Here is a 13,055-nt window from a genome sequence, read left to right on the forward strand (position 1 = left end):
GAAGCCTGCTTCCTCCTCTCTCTCTGCCTGCCTCTCTGCCTGCTTGTGCTCTCTGTCTGTCAAATAAATAAATAAAATCTTAAAAAAAAAAACAAAAACACCTCTGACTGTAAACTGGTTTGGGGTCCAAGTCCCTACTTGGCTGGGTCGGGTTATACTTGGGCCCAAGCTGAAGCTTGTCAAATAAACTGTGAGATTGCATCGGTGTCCTTGGTGGTCTCCCAGATGCGAACACTCGGGCATAACAATCACCTGTGCAGGTTCAAGAAGGATCTTCTCTGCTGCCCCTCCGCCTCAGATTCTACCCATCCAGTTGGTGGAAACAACAGTGTAGTGTTACTTCAGGGCGGCAGGAGATCCTCAGTAAGGCCAGGGTGTGGCCTCACTTATTTATCTATATTTTTAATTTTTTTTATGAGAGTGGAGAGCAGGCTTTGGTCCACGGGGAGGTAACCAGGTCTCTGCTGCGTGAGTCTGGGAAGGTCAGGCCCATGCAGCACCCAGTTCCTTCGCTGAAGCTGGATTTGTGGGCATCGGTGGGAGGGGAGGCCCCCTGAAAGCTGCGAAGGAAAAGCCGAAGATTAGTCTCGCGGTAGGAGCTCTTTTGAATAGCTCCTGACACAAAGGACTAGGAATTTGGGCCTTTTCTGCGTTTCAGTGTCCTGCCTTCAGGGAAGCAGTTTGATAAGAGAAATCTGTGTTCGCAGGAGGCGGACCCGTCCAGCGGGGAATCCCAGTTCCGGCCCCGGGCCCATTCCGGGTTTTCCCCCCTTTCCTGCCGGCCGTGACCACAAGAATGGCAGGAATGCGGAAGTAAAAGTGCAGAAACTTCCCTCTTTGTTAGTGCTCCTGGCTCAGACCTGGGAGAAAGGTCACCCTCCTCCGAGTCCGCTGGTGTTAAATAAACTCCGATCCCCACGGTCTCCCAGGGCCGCTCGGTTCTTCTGCAGGATCCAGCCAGGTTCCAGAACAGTTTCCAGATGCACAGGCTCTGTTGGTGGCCTGAAGGGCGTTTTCTCCTGATGCTGCTGTGATTTCTCCGCAGATACCTTGTGAGAAAGAAATCCAGAGGACGAAGGGGAAGGAGAAATGGCCAGTTCTCAGGTAAGCCTGGTGTCCCAGGAGAGGCCATGTCGTGTTTTCCTCCTGAAATTCCTCGCTTTTAGGAATTGCAAATGTTGGTTCCTGTAGTTCTGATGTTTCTCCCTTCTGATTTGAAGATCTTTCCAGAAATGATACTCAAGGCCAGGACTTCAGAACCCTTCTCCTCTGTATCCCAGAGCCTTCTCTCCCATGTCTCCAACCCGCCTTACAATAGGGCAGCAGCAGCTGTCACTGGGAGTTAAAGTCCTGGAAGCACTGAAAATAGTTTCTGAGGGATAGACGCGGGGGGGGGGGTAGCCTTGAGTCTGAGATTCCTGCTGCCGCTGAGGTCTGGCCAGGGCGGTCAGTGAGGGCAAACCTTTCTCCTTTAGGCCCCGTGTGCTTGCTTTTCTCAGCGCTGTGTAGCCCAGGGGTTGGGAAATCGAGAAATAAACTCGATGGATTTGGGTCCAGAATAACTCCAGATGTTCTCTGAGAGAAAGTGGGGGACGGGGGAGTTCTTGAGACTTGCTCTTTAGAACGTGAAGCAGGTATTTTATGTAAAACACGCTCGTTAACATACACTAGAGGGGAACCCGGGGGCTCAGTCAGTGAAGCCTCGAGACTGTCGATTCCGCCTCGGGCCCTGATCTCAGGGTCCCAGGACGAGCTCTTCCTTTGGCTGCAGGCTCAGCTGGGAACCGGCTTGAGATTCTGTCCCTCTCCCTGGCCCCGGCACTGAAGTGTAAATGAATCTGTAATTAAGATTCTACTGCCTCGTAGGGGACCTGGAGACTCTGTCGTCTAAATGTGGTGTCTCTGCCGGTCCGGTGGGGCCCCGAACGCGGGTCCATGATTGGGTGGAGGAAGTCACGTGGGACGGAAGCGTTCACCTGAGGCAGAGCCACCGTCCTTGCAGTTCACGGAGGATCCTGCGGGGGGCAGGCGGCGGGCGGCAGCGGAGAGAGGCTGTGTGCAAGGAGCAGTGGGTGCGGTGGGGGCTCTTTTTAGTGCGGGAAGGTGAGGCCTTAGGGGGCTCAGGGAAGTTTCCCTCTTCTGGGCACTGTCCCTGGTTGTCAGTAGTTCATCGGTTAGTTCGGGCCTGTGGCTCCTTTGAGGTGAGGCCCCGGATGGGCCTGTCTGGGTTCAGCCAGGGGCTCCCTGGGGCCCCTTCTCCATGCCTCTGCTCATGCCCGCTTGCCTCAAAGCAGCCACTGCAGAAACTGTAGGTGACTGAACTGTACATATATCCTCTGTCTTTATAATGAGATTCCTATTCTGAATTCCTGCTTCCAGACCACAAAAAACATACCAGTGATGGTGTGTCCTTGGCTGTGCCTTGGCACCGAGATCACTTTGTTTCCTACCCTTGGTGTGAACCGGATTTGTCGTCTCGCTGCTCTTTGCCAGATCCCTCCCCTGCTATGTCCGTATTTTCTCTCTCAATCATTTGTAGGGAACGTGGATGTACTCAGCACTATGCAGAGATCATCACAGTTCAACTGGAAACACCTTTGTCTGAATTTCTCTTGCTTGTAGCTTTTTTCTTTTTGTAAGAATTAAAATTTGAGAGAGAGAGGGTGAGAGCGCACATGAGCAGTGGTGGAGGGGGACAGGGCGAAGTAGACGCCCCACTGAGCGGGGAGAACAATGGGAGGCTCCGTCCCAGGTCCCTGGAAACAGGACCTGAGCTGAAGGTGGACGCTTACCCAAGTGCCCTTGATCGTAGATTCTGAGAAGAACCAAGTCAGAAGAGGTGTGCATAACATCAAATTTCCTTCCACTTACCACCACTGGTAAATACCTGAGTAGGCAGAGTTGGACATTCCTCCTGGAATTCACAACTGCCTTCATGTTCATGTTTAATTAGAGGAGAAAAACAACCTTAGCTTCTCAGTAACCAGAGTTCCGGGATTCTGAGAGTCCTCCTTAACATAAGAAAATCCCTTTGGAATCTTCTTTATCTCTTCCCCCCAAATGCATGTTGGCCGTCATCCTCCATGCATGTCCCCCACTGATACAGATCTGCAGGGTCGTCGGTCCCAGGTTTCACTCAACAGTAGTAAGTGATCTCATCATCACACCAGCCGGGCCCTCAGGGTCCTGGGAACCTTGCTTTCAGCTTCCTTCGTGATGGCTGCGCTCCCGAGCCACTCACCGTTTTAGTGCAGACTGAGTTCCTGCTCACACCCCAGTGCAGCGCCTCTGACCCGTAGGGCCTGTGCCTGTGCATCATCAGGAAGACCACAGCTTTGGCACCAAACACATCTCAGTACTTGTTTCTTCATTCACTCCCACACCCCAAGATTTCACATCAGAAATATCTCATGAATTCCTTCTGGAACATTGGTTCTTCTCCTACATGCCAGCAGTTTGCACTGGACAAGGAGCGCTCTCACCTCTCTGTAGTTGGTAGGGTTGACTTCTGGGAGTGGAGGTGTCACTCAGTCCTGCCCTCTGTCTCATGGGTTTTTCTTCTTCATGGTTTTTTTTTATTCCACACTCCTGTCCTAGAGCAGGAAAGTCAGGTCTTGGGTTTAGCTGGTGACATTAACTCCCTCTTTCATCTTAGGAACCATCGTGAACTGTGTCAATGGCCACTTGCTGACTGTGGTATTTATTGCAGGGACAGCTGACCTTCAGGGATGTGGCCATAGATCTCTCTCAGGAGGAGTGGGGACGCCTGACCCACAGTCAACGGCTACTGTACAGGGATGTGATGTTGGAGAACTACAGACACCTCTGCTTCTTGGGTGAGGAAGACTCCTTCCAGATTCCCCAAACCACACTCTTGAGTTTTCTCCTTCCTGTGAAGATTGTCTCTTGGACGATTCCTGTTTGAATGACTGGAATTCAGATCCAGGCAGAGAGGGGAGTAAGGAGGGGTTTGTACATGTAGAGAAAAGTCATCATCATGTGTTCTTTTCATCTTTAGCTTCTCAGGGCAATACCCCCACTTCTGTAGATGAGTGGCAATTCTACACACTTAGTGGCGGAGCATGGTGCTGTTCACATGTTAAACTGAAATTTCCCCTTCTTACTGTGTCTACTGCTTGGAAGTGGAGGTCAGGATGTGAACATTGGAAATGCCTCCTCTGTGTTCTAAAGGGACTTGGGCAATAGCTTTTGGAAACCATTTTCTAGAATTGTACAGTATCCTCTCTTCTGTGCTGAACACAATCCTGATGGAAAATTTGAATCTCTGGCAATACTCATTTTCCTTTTTCCTCGTAAACAGGTCTCACTGTGTCAAAGCCAGACCTGATCACTTTTTTGGAGCAAAAGAAGCAGCTCTGGGATGTGAAGAGAAAGGAGACCGTAGCCACCCATCCAGGTAGGTGGGAATGAATGAGGCAGATGATGGGGGGAGGTCCGAGTCTGAAGGAGGAACGTAGGCCTTAAGCCGTGGGTCCACTACCTGTCCTTGAATGAAAATCCGCTGGAGACATGCCCGGCTTTATTTCCCTCATGCTCCCAGAGGCACATCTACTCTCCCACATTATCAAGCTCTTGCATTCCCTAGGGATTCTCCTTCAGCTCCAGTGATGGTCTGCCACATGCACAGGGAGGGCCAGGAGACTCTCCTTGGAGGGGGAAGGCCCCCCTAGTCTGAGAGCTTCTCCATTGCTTTGAGGGCCCTGGGGAAGTCATCCTGTTTCTGAGGACCTGTATGCTCCGGCCTTTGTCAATTCTGGTTTTCATCATGAGACAAGTAGGTCAGGGTGGTTGTATGCACACTGGGTTTTGGTGCAGAAATTCCCAGAACACTGGAGACAGATTTCTAATGTTTTCTGCCTTATGCTTTCTAATGTTATGGAGGCTTTAATCTTATTCTTAGAAAATTGACATTCAGTAACTGCATCAGATAACAAACCACCTCCCTAAAATGAGACATTGTGCAGTTCTATTTCCCTTCAAAGTTTCTTTTTTTTTTTTTAAATGTTAACTAATACAGAAATTTCCCCTCTCTGTGTTCATTCCTCAGTGGTGAAATCATGCAATGTCTCTGTTTCCTAGCCTTCTCACATAAATAATGCTCTTGGGGGACTAGCACATTTTTTTTTTTTTTAAAGAGTTACTTTATTTTTTTTTAAGATTTTATTTATTTGACAGAGATCACAAGTAGGCAGAGAGGCAGGCAGAGAGAGAGGAAGGGAAACAGGCTCCCCGCCGAGCAGAGAGCCCAATGTGGGGCTCGATCCCAGGACCCTGGGATCATGACCTGAGCCGAAGGCAGAGGCTTTAATCCACTGAGCCACCCAGGCGCCCCACATTTTTTTTTTTTAAGATTTTATTTATTTATCTGACAGACAGAGATCACAAGTAGGCAGAGAGGCAGGCAGAGAGAGAGAGGAGGAAGCAGGCTCCCCGCCGAGCAGAGAGCCCGATGCGGGGCTCTATCCCAGGACCCTAGGATCATGACCTGAGCCGAAGGCAGAGGCTTTAACCCACTGAGCCACCCAGGCGCCCTGGACTAGCACATTTAGAACTCAGAACTTTGAACCTTTAATAAAGTCTCACTTACTATGTAACTCAAAAAAGGATAAGCTTTATGCTTTTTGCCAATAAAATTATGTGTATTTGATTGTGTTTGTATATCATACATACGTGCTCTGTGATTCCTATTGGTAATTTCTCTCCCTGGTGAGTGGTGAGTGAATGTTATACTCTGTCTCGGTGAGTTGTCATCAACATAGAATTAATTTCATCATGTATTTGTGTGTGAATCGCTTTCCTTCTGCATGAGAGAAAAGAGTTTCTGGAATTGAAAGTAATTTAGAAGCATCTTATACCTCTGTATGATGTTTTGGTAGGAAATTAAAAAGATTTATTTTATCTTTAATTATATTACACCATGATGTGCCTTGGTACCTTCCTCATTAACTTTTGTGTCTTCTGTGAATATTTCCATTGTGGTTACCTTAGAGATTCCTTAAAACAACTTAGAGGTAAAACGATGCTTTTGAATCTCAATATTGTCAATTGCACACAGAACTCTTTTTCCTGTCTCCACCCCAGCACCCACTTTGTTACCGATACCACAAACTCTAACATTTATGTTGTGTAGTTTATGACCTACATGAATGATTTTTATACTTTTTTAAAAACAAAATTCTGTGGCAGAAATAAATGTGACCTAGGTAATTCCAACACTACAGGTTTGTATAACTGTCTAAATACTTACGTTTAGCAGAGAACTTTAGGATCCCATCTGGTTCAGTTCCTGGGTAGAATCCTTTTAGTTCATTGAGAGAGCATTCCTTTAATGGTTCTTGTAGGGCAGATCTACTGGTAAACGTAGAGGGGTCTTTACTTGGGAGTGTCTTCATTTCTACATCTGTGGAAGAGTTCTGCCCGGTAAAATATTCTTGGTGGTATTTTTCAATCTTTCAGTAGCTGAGTGCATTATGCCGGCCCCATTCTTGTTGGGATTGCTGAGATCCCACTACTGCTCTTCTAGGAGCTCTTGCACAAGGTGAAGTGCATTTGGCATGCTGTTTCAAAAGTCTCTTTTCATCTGTTATATTTGATGGGTTAATTACAATCTGTCGCTGGTTCATATCTTGACATTTATGCTACTTAGAATTTAGCAAGCTTGAATTGTCTCTTGTTTCCACATAGGTCACCCTCATCTCCTTATGGGGTCCCCTTAATGTGCATATTGGACCACTTGTTGGTGTCCCACGAGTCCCTCAGACTCTGTCCTTTTCCACCTATTTCTTTGGTCCCCTCAGTAGAGAATTTAGAAAAAGTGTCTTTAAGAGTTCTGATTCTTTCTTCTGCTTCATCAAGTCTGTTGCTGATCCCTTAGTGTATTTTTAAATTCAGTAATTGTACTCTGGGGCTCTCAGTTTCTGGTTCGTGGATGTTACACTTTTTGTCTCTGGGTTTACATTTTGGTCATGCTTCATTTTCCCGATAACGTTTAGTTACCTGTTGTCTTCTCTTTTTCCTCCATGTGGATTTTTATCATTATAATTTGAAGTGCTTGCAGTTTGTTGTTGTTGTTGTTGGATTGGCTTGGTTTTGGTTTGATTTGGTTTGGTTTTTTTGCAAGGTATGGGTCTTTATTAACTTAGGGCCAGTTTTGGAGATTTATTTTGTTCCTGTGGTTGGAACACATTTTTCTTTTTCTTTGAATGCATTGTGATTTTGGAGTGGTATTTGGGAATTAAAAAAAAAAAAACAGCCTAATGGCCCAGGATTATAGACTTGTTTTCTTCAGGAGAACACTAATAATAGCAATTCTGGGTTGTGTCACGCATGTCCCGGGCATTTGTCAAGTCTGCGTTCCTGTAATTTCCCAGTTTCAGGAAGGGAAGTTACTACTTTAGAACGACTGATCCCCTCCTCTCTCTTTGCCTTCAGCTCTGTCGTCTCTTCCTTCTTTGAGCAGGAGCTCACCTCTCTGAGTGGCCCCCACACTGCCTCCACAGGTGCCCTGATTCCCCCTCTGTTTCCCGTGTCAGGCAGGTGAAAAGAAGCCAGATCATTGAATCTGCAAGTCACTCACTTGCCTCTGTTAGAGTCAGATTTAGTAATGAATAATGGAAATGTGTATTGTGCATGTTGTGTGTTGTGCATGTTGTGTATGTGTGTCCAGACACTAACATGGCCACAAGCACAGAGGGTTTCTGAGAGTGACTTCTGTGGGGATAACTGAGGATTGACCTGTGACTTAGTTCCTGCAGAGCTTGTGCAAATTGTCCTGGGTCAGAATCACTGGGAACACTTGTAAATCTTGGATCGCTGTGCCCAGCCTTACATTACCGTGTCAGTAGCTCTGGGGTGCAGGCCCCCACCTTTCCTTTCTTACCACATCTCAGGTGGCTGTGTAGGGACTAGACCTTGAGAACCTATATCTTGGGACACATTCATAGTTGTGTTCTTCAGGAAAGGTAGTAGCCCGTGTGTAATGTAGTGAGATACACAGGTGTGTAGTCTTGGTTCTCCAGGCATGAAAGTGGACTGGTGTGTGTTGGGCCTTTCCTGTATTGTACCTTGGATGCCTGAGCTTCGTGTCTACTTCTGAGTATTCAACCAGGAAACCACTCAGGCTACCTGTGTGTGGTGTGGGCTGGAATGTTCACTTTGAAGTGTCTGTTCGTGGAAGCTGTTCTGTGTGAGGACGGCTGGGTGAACCATTGAGTGTCAAAGAGAAAGGGAAGAATCCAAACATGGGTCACCTTCTAGAAGGGCATATGTACTGTGTGCTTCCTGTTCCTGTGTAGGGCACCCAGGTTCAAACCCTGACTCTACCAACAGTGAGAGGTTCCCTATACCTTCCTTTATCTACATCATTTCTTTGAGTGAGAAGACAATAGTATCACCACTAACCCATAAACTCTACAACGTTGAATACATTGATAGCAGATACAGCATCAGTAACCGTGAGACAGACATTGTATGCACTGTGCAGAGGAATGTGTCACATACTAGTGAATATATATTTTTTTAATTTCTCTTGATCTTAGGAAATTTTTTTTAAACCATACCACAGAGATAGAATCCCTTGTGTTTCTCTGAACACATCATTATGTTTAAGTTTTTAGCCAGAGATGTATTAGAAATTAATATATTCTGTGGTTTCTTTCGTGATTGAGGTTTTCTATTTTTATTTCCCCACTTGGGTAATAAAGTGAAATGTATTCTGAAAATTTGTATTATGCTTTCTTTTCACTTGCTTACACAAATCATTTTAAGATTTTGTTTCTTTATTTGAGAGAGGGAGAGAATAAATACAAGTTAGGGGAGGACCAGAGGAAGAGAGACAAGCCGACTCCCCACTGAGCAGGGAGCCCCAGGCAGGGCTCTATCCCAGGACCCTGCATTAGGATCCAGTTTTTAGGCAGAAGCTTAACTGACTGAGCCACCCAGGCTTCCCTACACAAGTCATGTCTTGATATAGATTCCCATAGCGATGATCTTGTATCAGACTCCTCTGCTGTTTTATCTCTGTGTCTTCCTCCTCTAGTGGTGTTAGCAGTCTCCCAGGACCACACACCCAATGTCAGTTGTGGTGTCATCGATCTTCCGTGGGCCTGTGTGCTCAGATGAATGATTATTCCTGTTTCCCACAGCAGACATGCCTCCCAGAGTTGGGCAGTTGCCATAAGCTTTGTGTTGCAGGCTGTCCCGGCAGTCGTAGCAGCCTGATAGATGTTGTACCACTGTCGCTCTTTACTTCACTGGAGGTAGGATAAGTTCTACAGCTTTTACTGCCAAACAGGGGAGCATAGGCAACTCACTGGACATTGCATGTAATGGAGTCCGACCCGCACTGACAGCTTTTGGGTGAAAGATTTCTGCCATGATGTCGGATGCACACTTCTTTGTTAGGTTGACAGAGTGGCCAGGGATGTGTCTTTGGTGGTACCATGTGCGTCTTGGGCATCTTCCAGAGCTTTGCAATTGGCCCTGTGGCCGATGGTTGGAAGATCTTAAAGTCAAACCTTCCAGGTACATTGACTTTGTGACCTACCCTGCGTGTAGCTGTATATCACTACCAGATGAGCAGCGAAAGATCATGAAGGAAAATGTATTGGTTACTGTTGTGGATATCTGCCCCAACTCATACATTCATATATATGTGCCTTCTACAGTCTTGTCACTATTCCTTGAAGTCATGTGGTGTTGTCATGATCTGTGCGAGCATTTCCTTCGTTGATGTTTTAGTAATACTTGTCATTCCACACGTTTGTGTATAGAAAAGCTTGGGAATATAGTGAATGCATCTGGCTCTTGGGCAGAGGACAGATGAGTTTATGGTACAGGAAAACAAATGTTTCTTTCTGTGACAAAGGACTGGGTAGATACATTGGATGTTCCTTGACGATACTAGGGTTTCCTATGTTCAGAGTCCCACAGAAGTGACTCAAACCCACCGCATGTGCAGCGTCTCCCGGTATCAGTTGCGGGTGCGCAGCTGGCCAGTGGAATTAGTGTGATGAAGATGTTTATGATGTTTGCTGTGTCATGAGTCATAAGATGCTTAGACTTTGACCTGGGAACCTCCTGTCTTCTGCCAGGATTGGGAAATGGTTCCAGGTCACCCGGTCACAGTTTAGAATGTGTGTCATCTTGGGCTTTTCATATTCTTGGGATTGTCCATGGACTTTATTCAAAACAAAATAGATATTCATGAGTGTGTTTCTTGTTTGTTCATTTACATTGTTGTTTTGATTGTACACTTAAGTGAATATGTATGGTATTTGTCTTTGAGTTCCTTGACATCGCATAATACTTCGTGGTTCAGACCACGTTGTCACAAATGACAAGACACAATGAAAGAAGCAGAAACAGACCCATAAATACAAGGAGTATCCTGACTGTACCGGTGTGGAATGGAGAAGAATGATGGGCAGCATGAGGAAATGGGAATGGGAAGCACATGCTTCCAGTTGTGGTATAATGAGTCATGGGGATAACAAAATATATTGAACTCATTTAGTAGTATAATGACAGCATTTTATGATGCCAGATGGTAGCTACTTGGTAGTGAGCAGAATAGAACCTATAGAGCAGTCCAGTCCCCATGTTGTACACCTGAACTAATGGAACATTTAAAAGAAAGCAAGATAGATACCGACAAGCATATGCCTTTATAGGTTAAAGTAGTGTCTTAAGAAGGTGCAGGCAAAGAAAGTAAACCTACTGTGCAAAATCAGCTAATCCTAAGTATTCGTAGTAGGATAAAGTCCTAGGAAGGCGAACTGATCTGTACCACAGTGGAGATAAAGGTGCATAGTGGTAGAAGGGAGAGAGCAGGGGAAAGACAAGAGTCTGCCCAGCAGTGTGAAGAAGTACATTGGTAGATGAAGAAGAGCCTGTGGTCCTCATAGGCTGAGCAGCCCAGGGGGTGCATGGAAGAACAGTCATTCTGTGAGAGCTTCTTAAGTCTATTTCCCTACGGTGTGCGCTCTCTCTCATGTCTCACCATTACCAAGTATGTAATAATGGCCACACGTGTCAGGAAGGCTTTTCTGTGTAAGTGGATTCTTTTGGGAAGACCAGAAAGTGCAACCAACATTAATAACTGTACTCATTTTAGACAAAGTCAGTTTTCGGGAGGAAGCCTAAGTTGAAAGACATGATCCTATAGCCTGAAGACATGGGTAGTAGTAAAAATGCAGGGGAAACTTGAAATGGATAAAGGCCATGGATGCAGTGGGGTCCAAGCGACAAAATCCAGCGTCGCAGCCAAGCAGATTGCACCTGCATTCGTTGTGACGGAGGGAGTCGTTTCCATGAATACGGTGGCGCGGTGATTTTGGGTTGGGGGGTTTGTTGCTCTTAAGGTATGATTCTGTTTTGGGAATTGCTCTTTGCTGTGTAGAAACAAAACTAATTTTTATGTTTTGGTTCGTGTACCAGCTTTATAAAATCCACATGAGTTGTTAGAGGATTAAAACAATAAGGATTCACCACGGGAAGCAATGGCAGTGGCGTAGGAGGATCCTAGACTCATGTGTCCTGTCATGAGCACCACTAGGCAACTCTCAGGTCATCCTAAATGCCCCAGACATGGGGCTGAGGAGTGACAGGACAAACTCCCAAGTGAAAGGAGAGAAGAGGCCACATGGAAGATGGCAGATAGTGTGGAGACATGGTTTAGGGAGGAGAGGAGTATAGCATTGTGGAGGGCAGGGAGCCCCGGCTGTGCAGTAGGTGTCATGACAGAGGAGCACTCAGGGGATGCCTAAGGAGGTTTCCCCAAAGCCACTGGCTTAGAAAGGGAGAAGGGCTGAATTTCATGAGTTCTTGGAACCATCACAGCCTGGAGTTTAATGGTCAGCAGGTTTGGATGGGATAGAACCAGGAGGGCCCTGGGGTGCTCCTGGAGAGAAGGCTGGCAAACAACCTGGGGGCTCACAGCATGGAAACAGCCATCTGAAGACCACCTGGGGCGCACAGTGGGGAGAGTATCCAGTAGTCTAGGAGCACATTCCTGAGAGGAAACATTCAGTGACATGTGGCTCCAAGAACACGGGAGTTGGATGACACCATTTCCCTCTCCCGTCCTGTACCATAAAGCAGAGCCCCACTCATTGAGGACACTGGCTGTCTGCCTTGCTTGCACCAGGCCCCACCCCCTGTGATCTGGGGGGACTGCCCTTCTCAGTGAGGCTTTCCTCAGGCTCAGCAAGGTGAGCCCCTGCCCACATCTCGTCTCCTGAGCAGAGATTCTGCAGAGCCGCAATCCTGGTGTAGTTGAGGTCAGGTCTCCTTTCACAATAAGAGCAGAGCTCACCTAGTTCAAACTGGCCACATTCAAGGCAGGGACCAAACACTGCCCGTAGCAGGCAAGGAGAGCCCCTGCAGATCAGTGGCCTGAAGGATGCAGCAGGAGACATCATTGGCTATTCTAATGGACAGAGGACAGTAGAGACTCAGACAAAAGCCAAGATGAAAGAATTTACCCCAAACAAAACCAGCAGGTAAGGCCAGGGCCAGAGAAGCAATGGAAACAGTAGTGAGGAGCTTGATGGAGAATTTAAGGCAGCAATCATAATGATACTCAAGGCGTTGAAAAAAGAATAGTGAGAACTTTACCACAGGGATAAGAGTTAAAAAAAAAAAAAAAAAGAAAGTTGGATGTCTGGGTGGCTCACTCCATTAAGGCTTTAAGGCTCTTGGTTTCTGCTCAGATCTTGATATCAGGGACCTGGAATCCAGGCTCAACTCATCCTCTGCAGTTAGTGTGATGCCTGCATGTGATTCCATCTCTCTCTAGCTCCCACCCGAACTCTTACGACCCCCACCCCCAATGTATGTCTTTTTAAAAATCAAACATATGTCAACAATGCAATAAGCTAGATTAGAAACAGGCTTGATGTTAAGAGGAGGCTGGAAGAAGCAGAAGAATGACTTTGTCACATAGAAGGGAAAATAAAGGGAAATACTGAATCGGAACCAAAGGAGGGAAAAGAATCATGCAACATGCCATTTTTTTTTCTTAAGATTTTATTTAT

At 46.5% G+C, this 13,055-nt stretch overlaps 1 protein-coding gene across 1 annotated transcript in view; it reads left to right on the forward strand.

The window, feature by feature from the left end:
- The first annotated feature begins 555 nt into the window (after window positions 1-555).
- The window catches only part of LOC308358558 (uncharacterized protein), a 30,079-nt gene continuing 17,579 nt past the window's right edge, over window positions 556-13,055 (forward strand). Inside the window, exons 1-3 of the mRNA XM_080828789.1 lie at window positions 556-1,104; window positions 3,710-3,836; window positions 4,322-4,417. Coding sequence (XP_080684915.1) covers window positions 1,090-1,104; window positions 3,710-3,836; window positions 4,322-4,417 — 238 coding nt within the window. The 5' untranslated portion in view covers window positions 556-1,089. The remainder of the gene's footprint in view (window positions 1,105-3,709; window positions 3,837-4,321; window positions 4,418-13,055) is intronic.

Source organism: Martes martes, assembly GCF_963455335.1.
Source record: "Martes martes genome assembly, chromosome: 17".
Lineage (NCBI taxonomy): Eukaryota > Metazoa > Chordata > Mammalia > Carnivora > Mustelidae > Martes > Martes martes.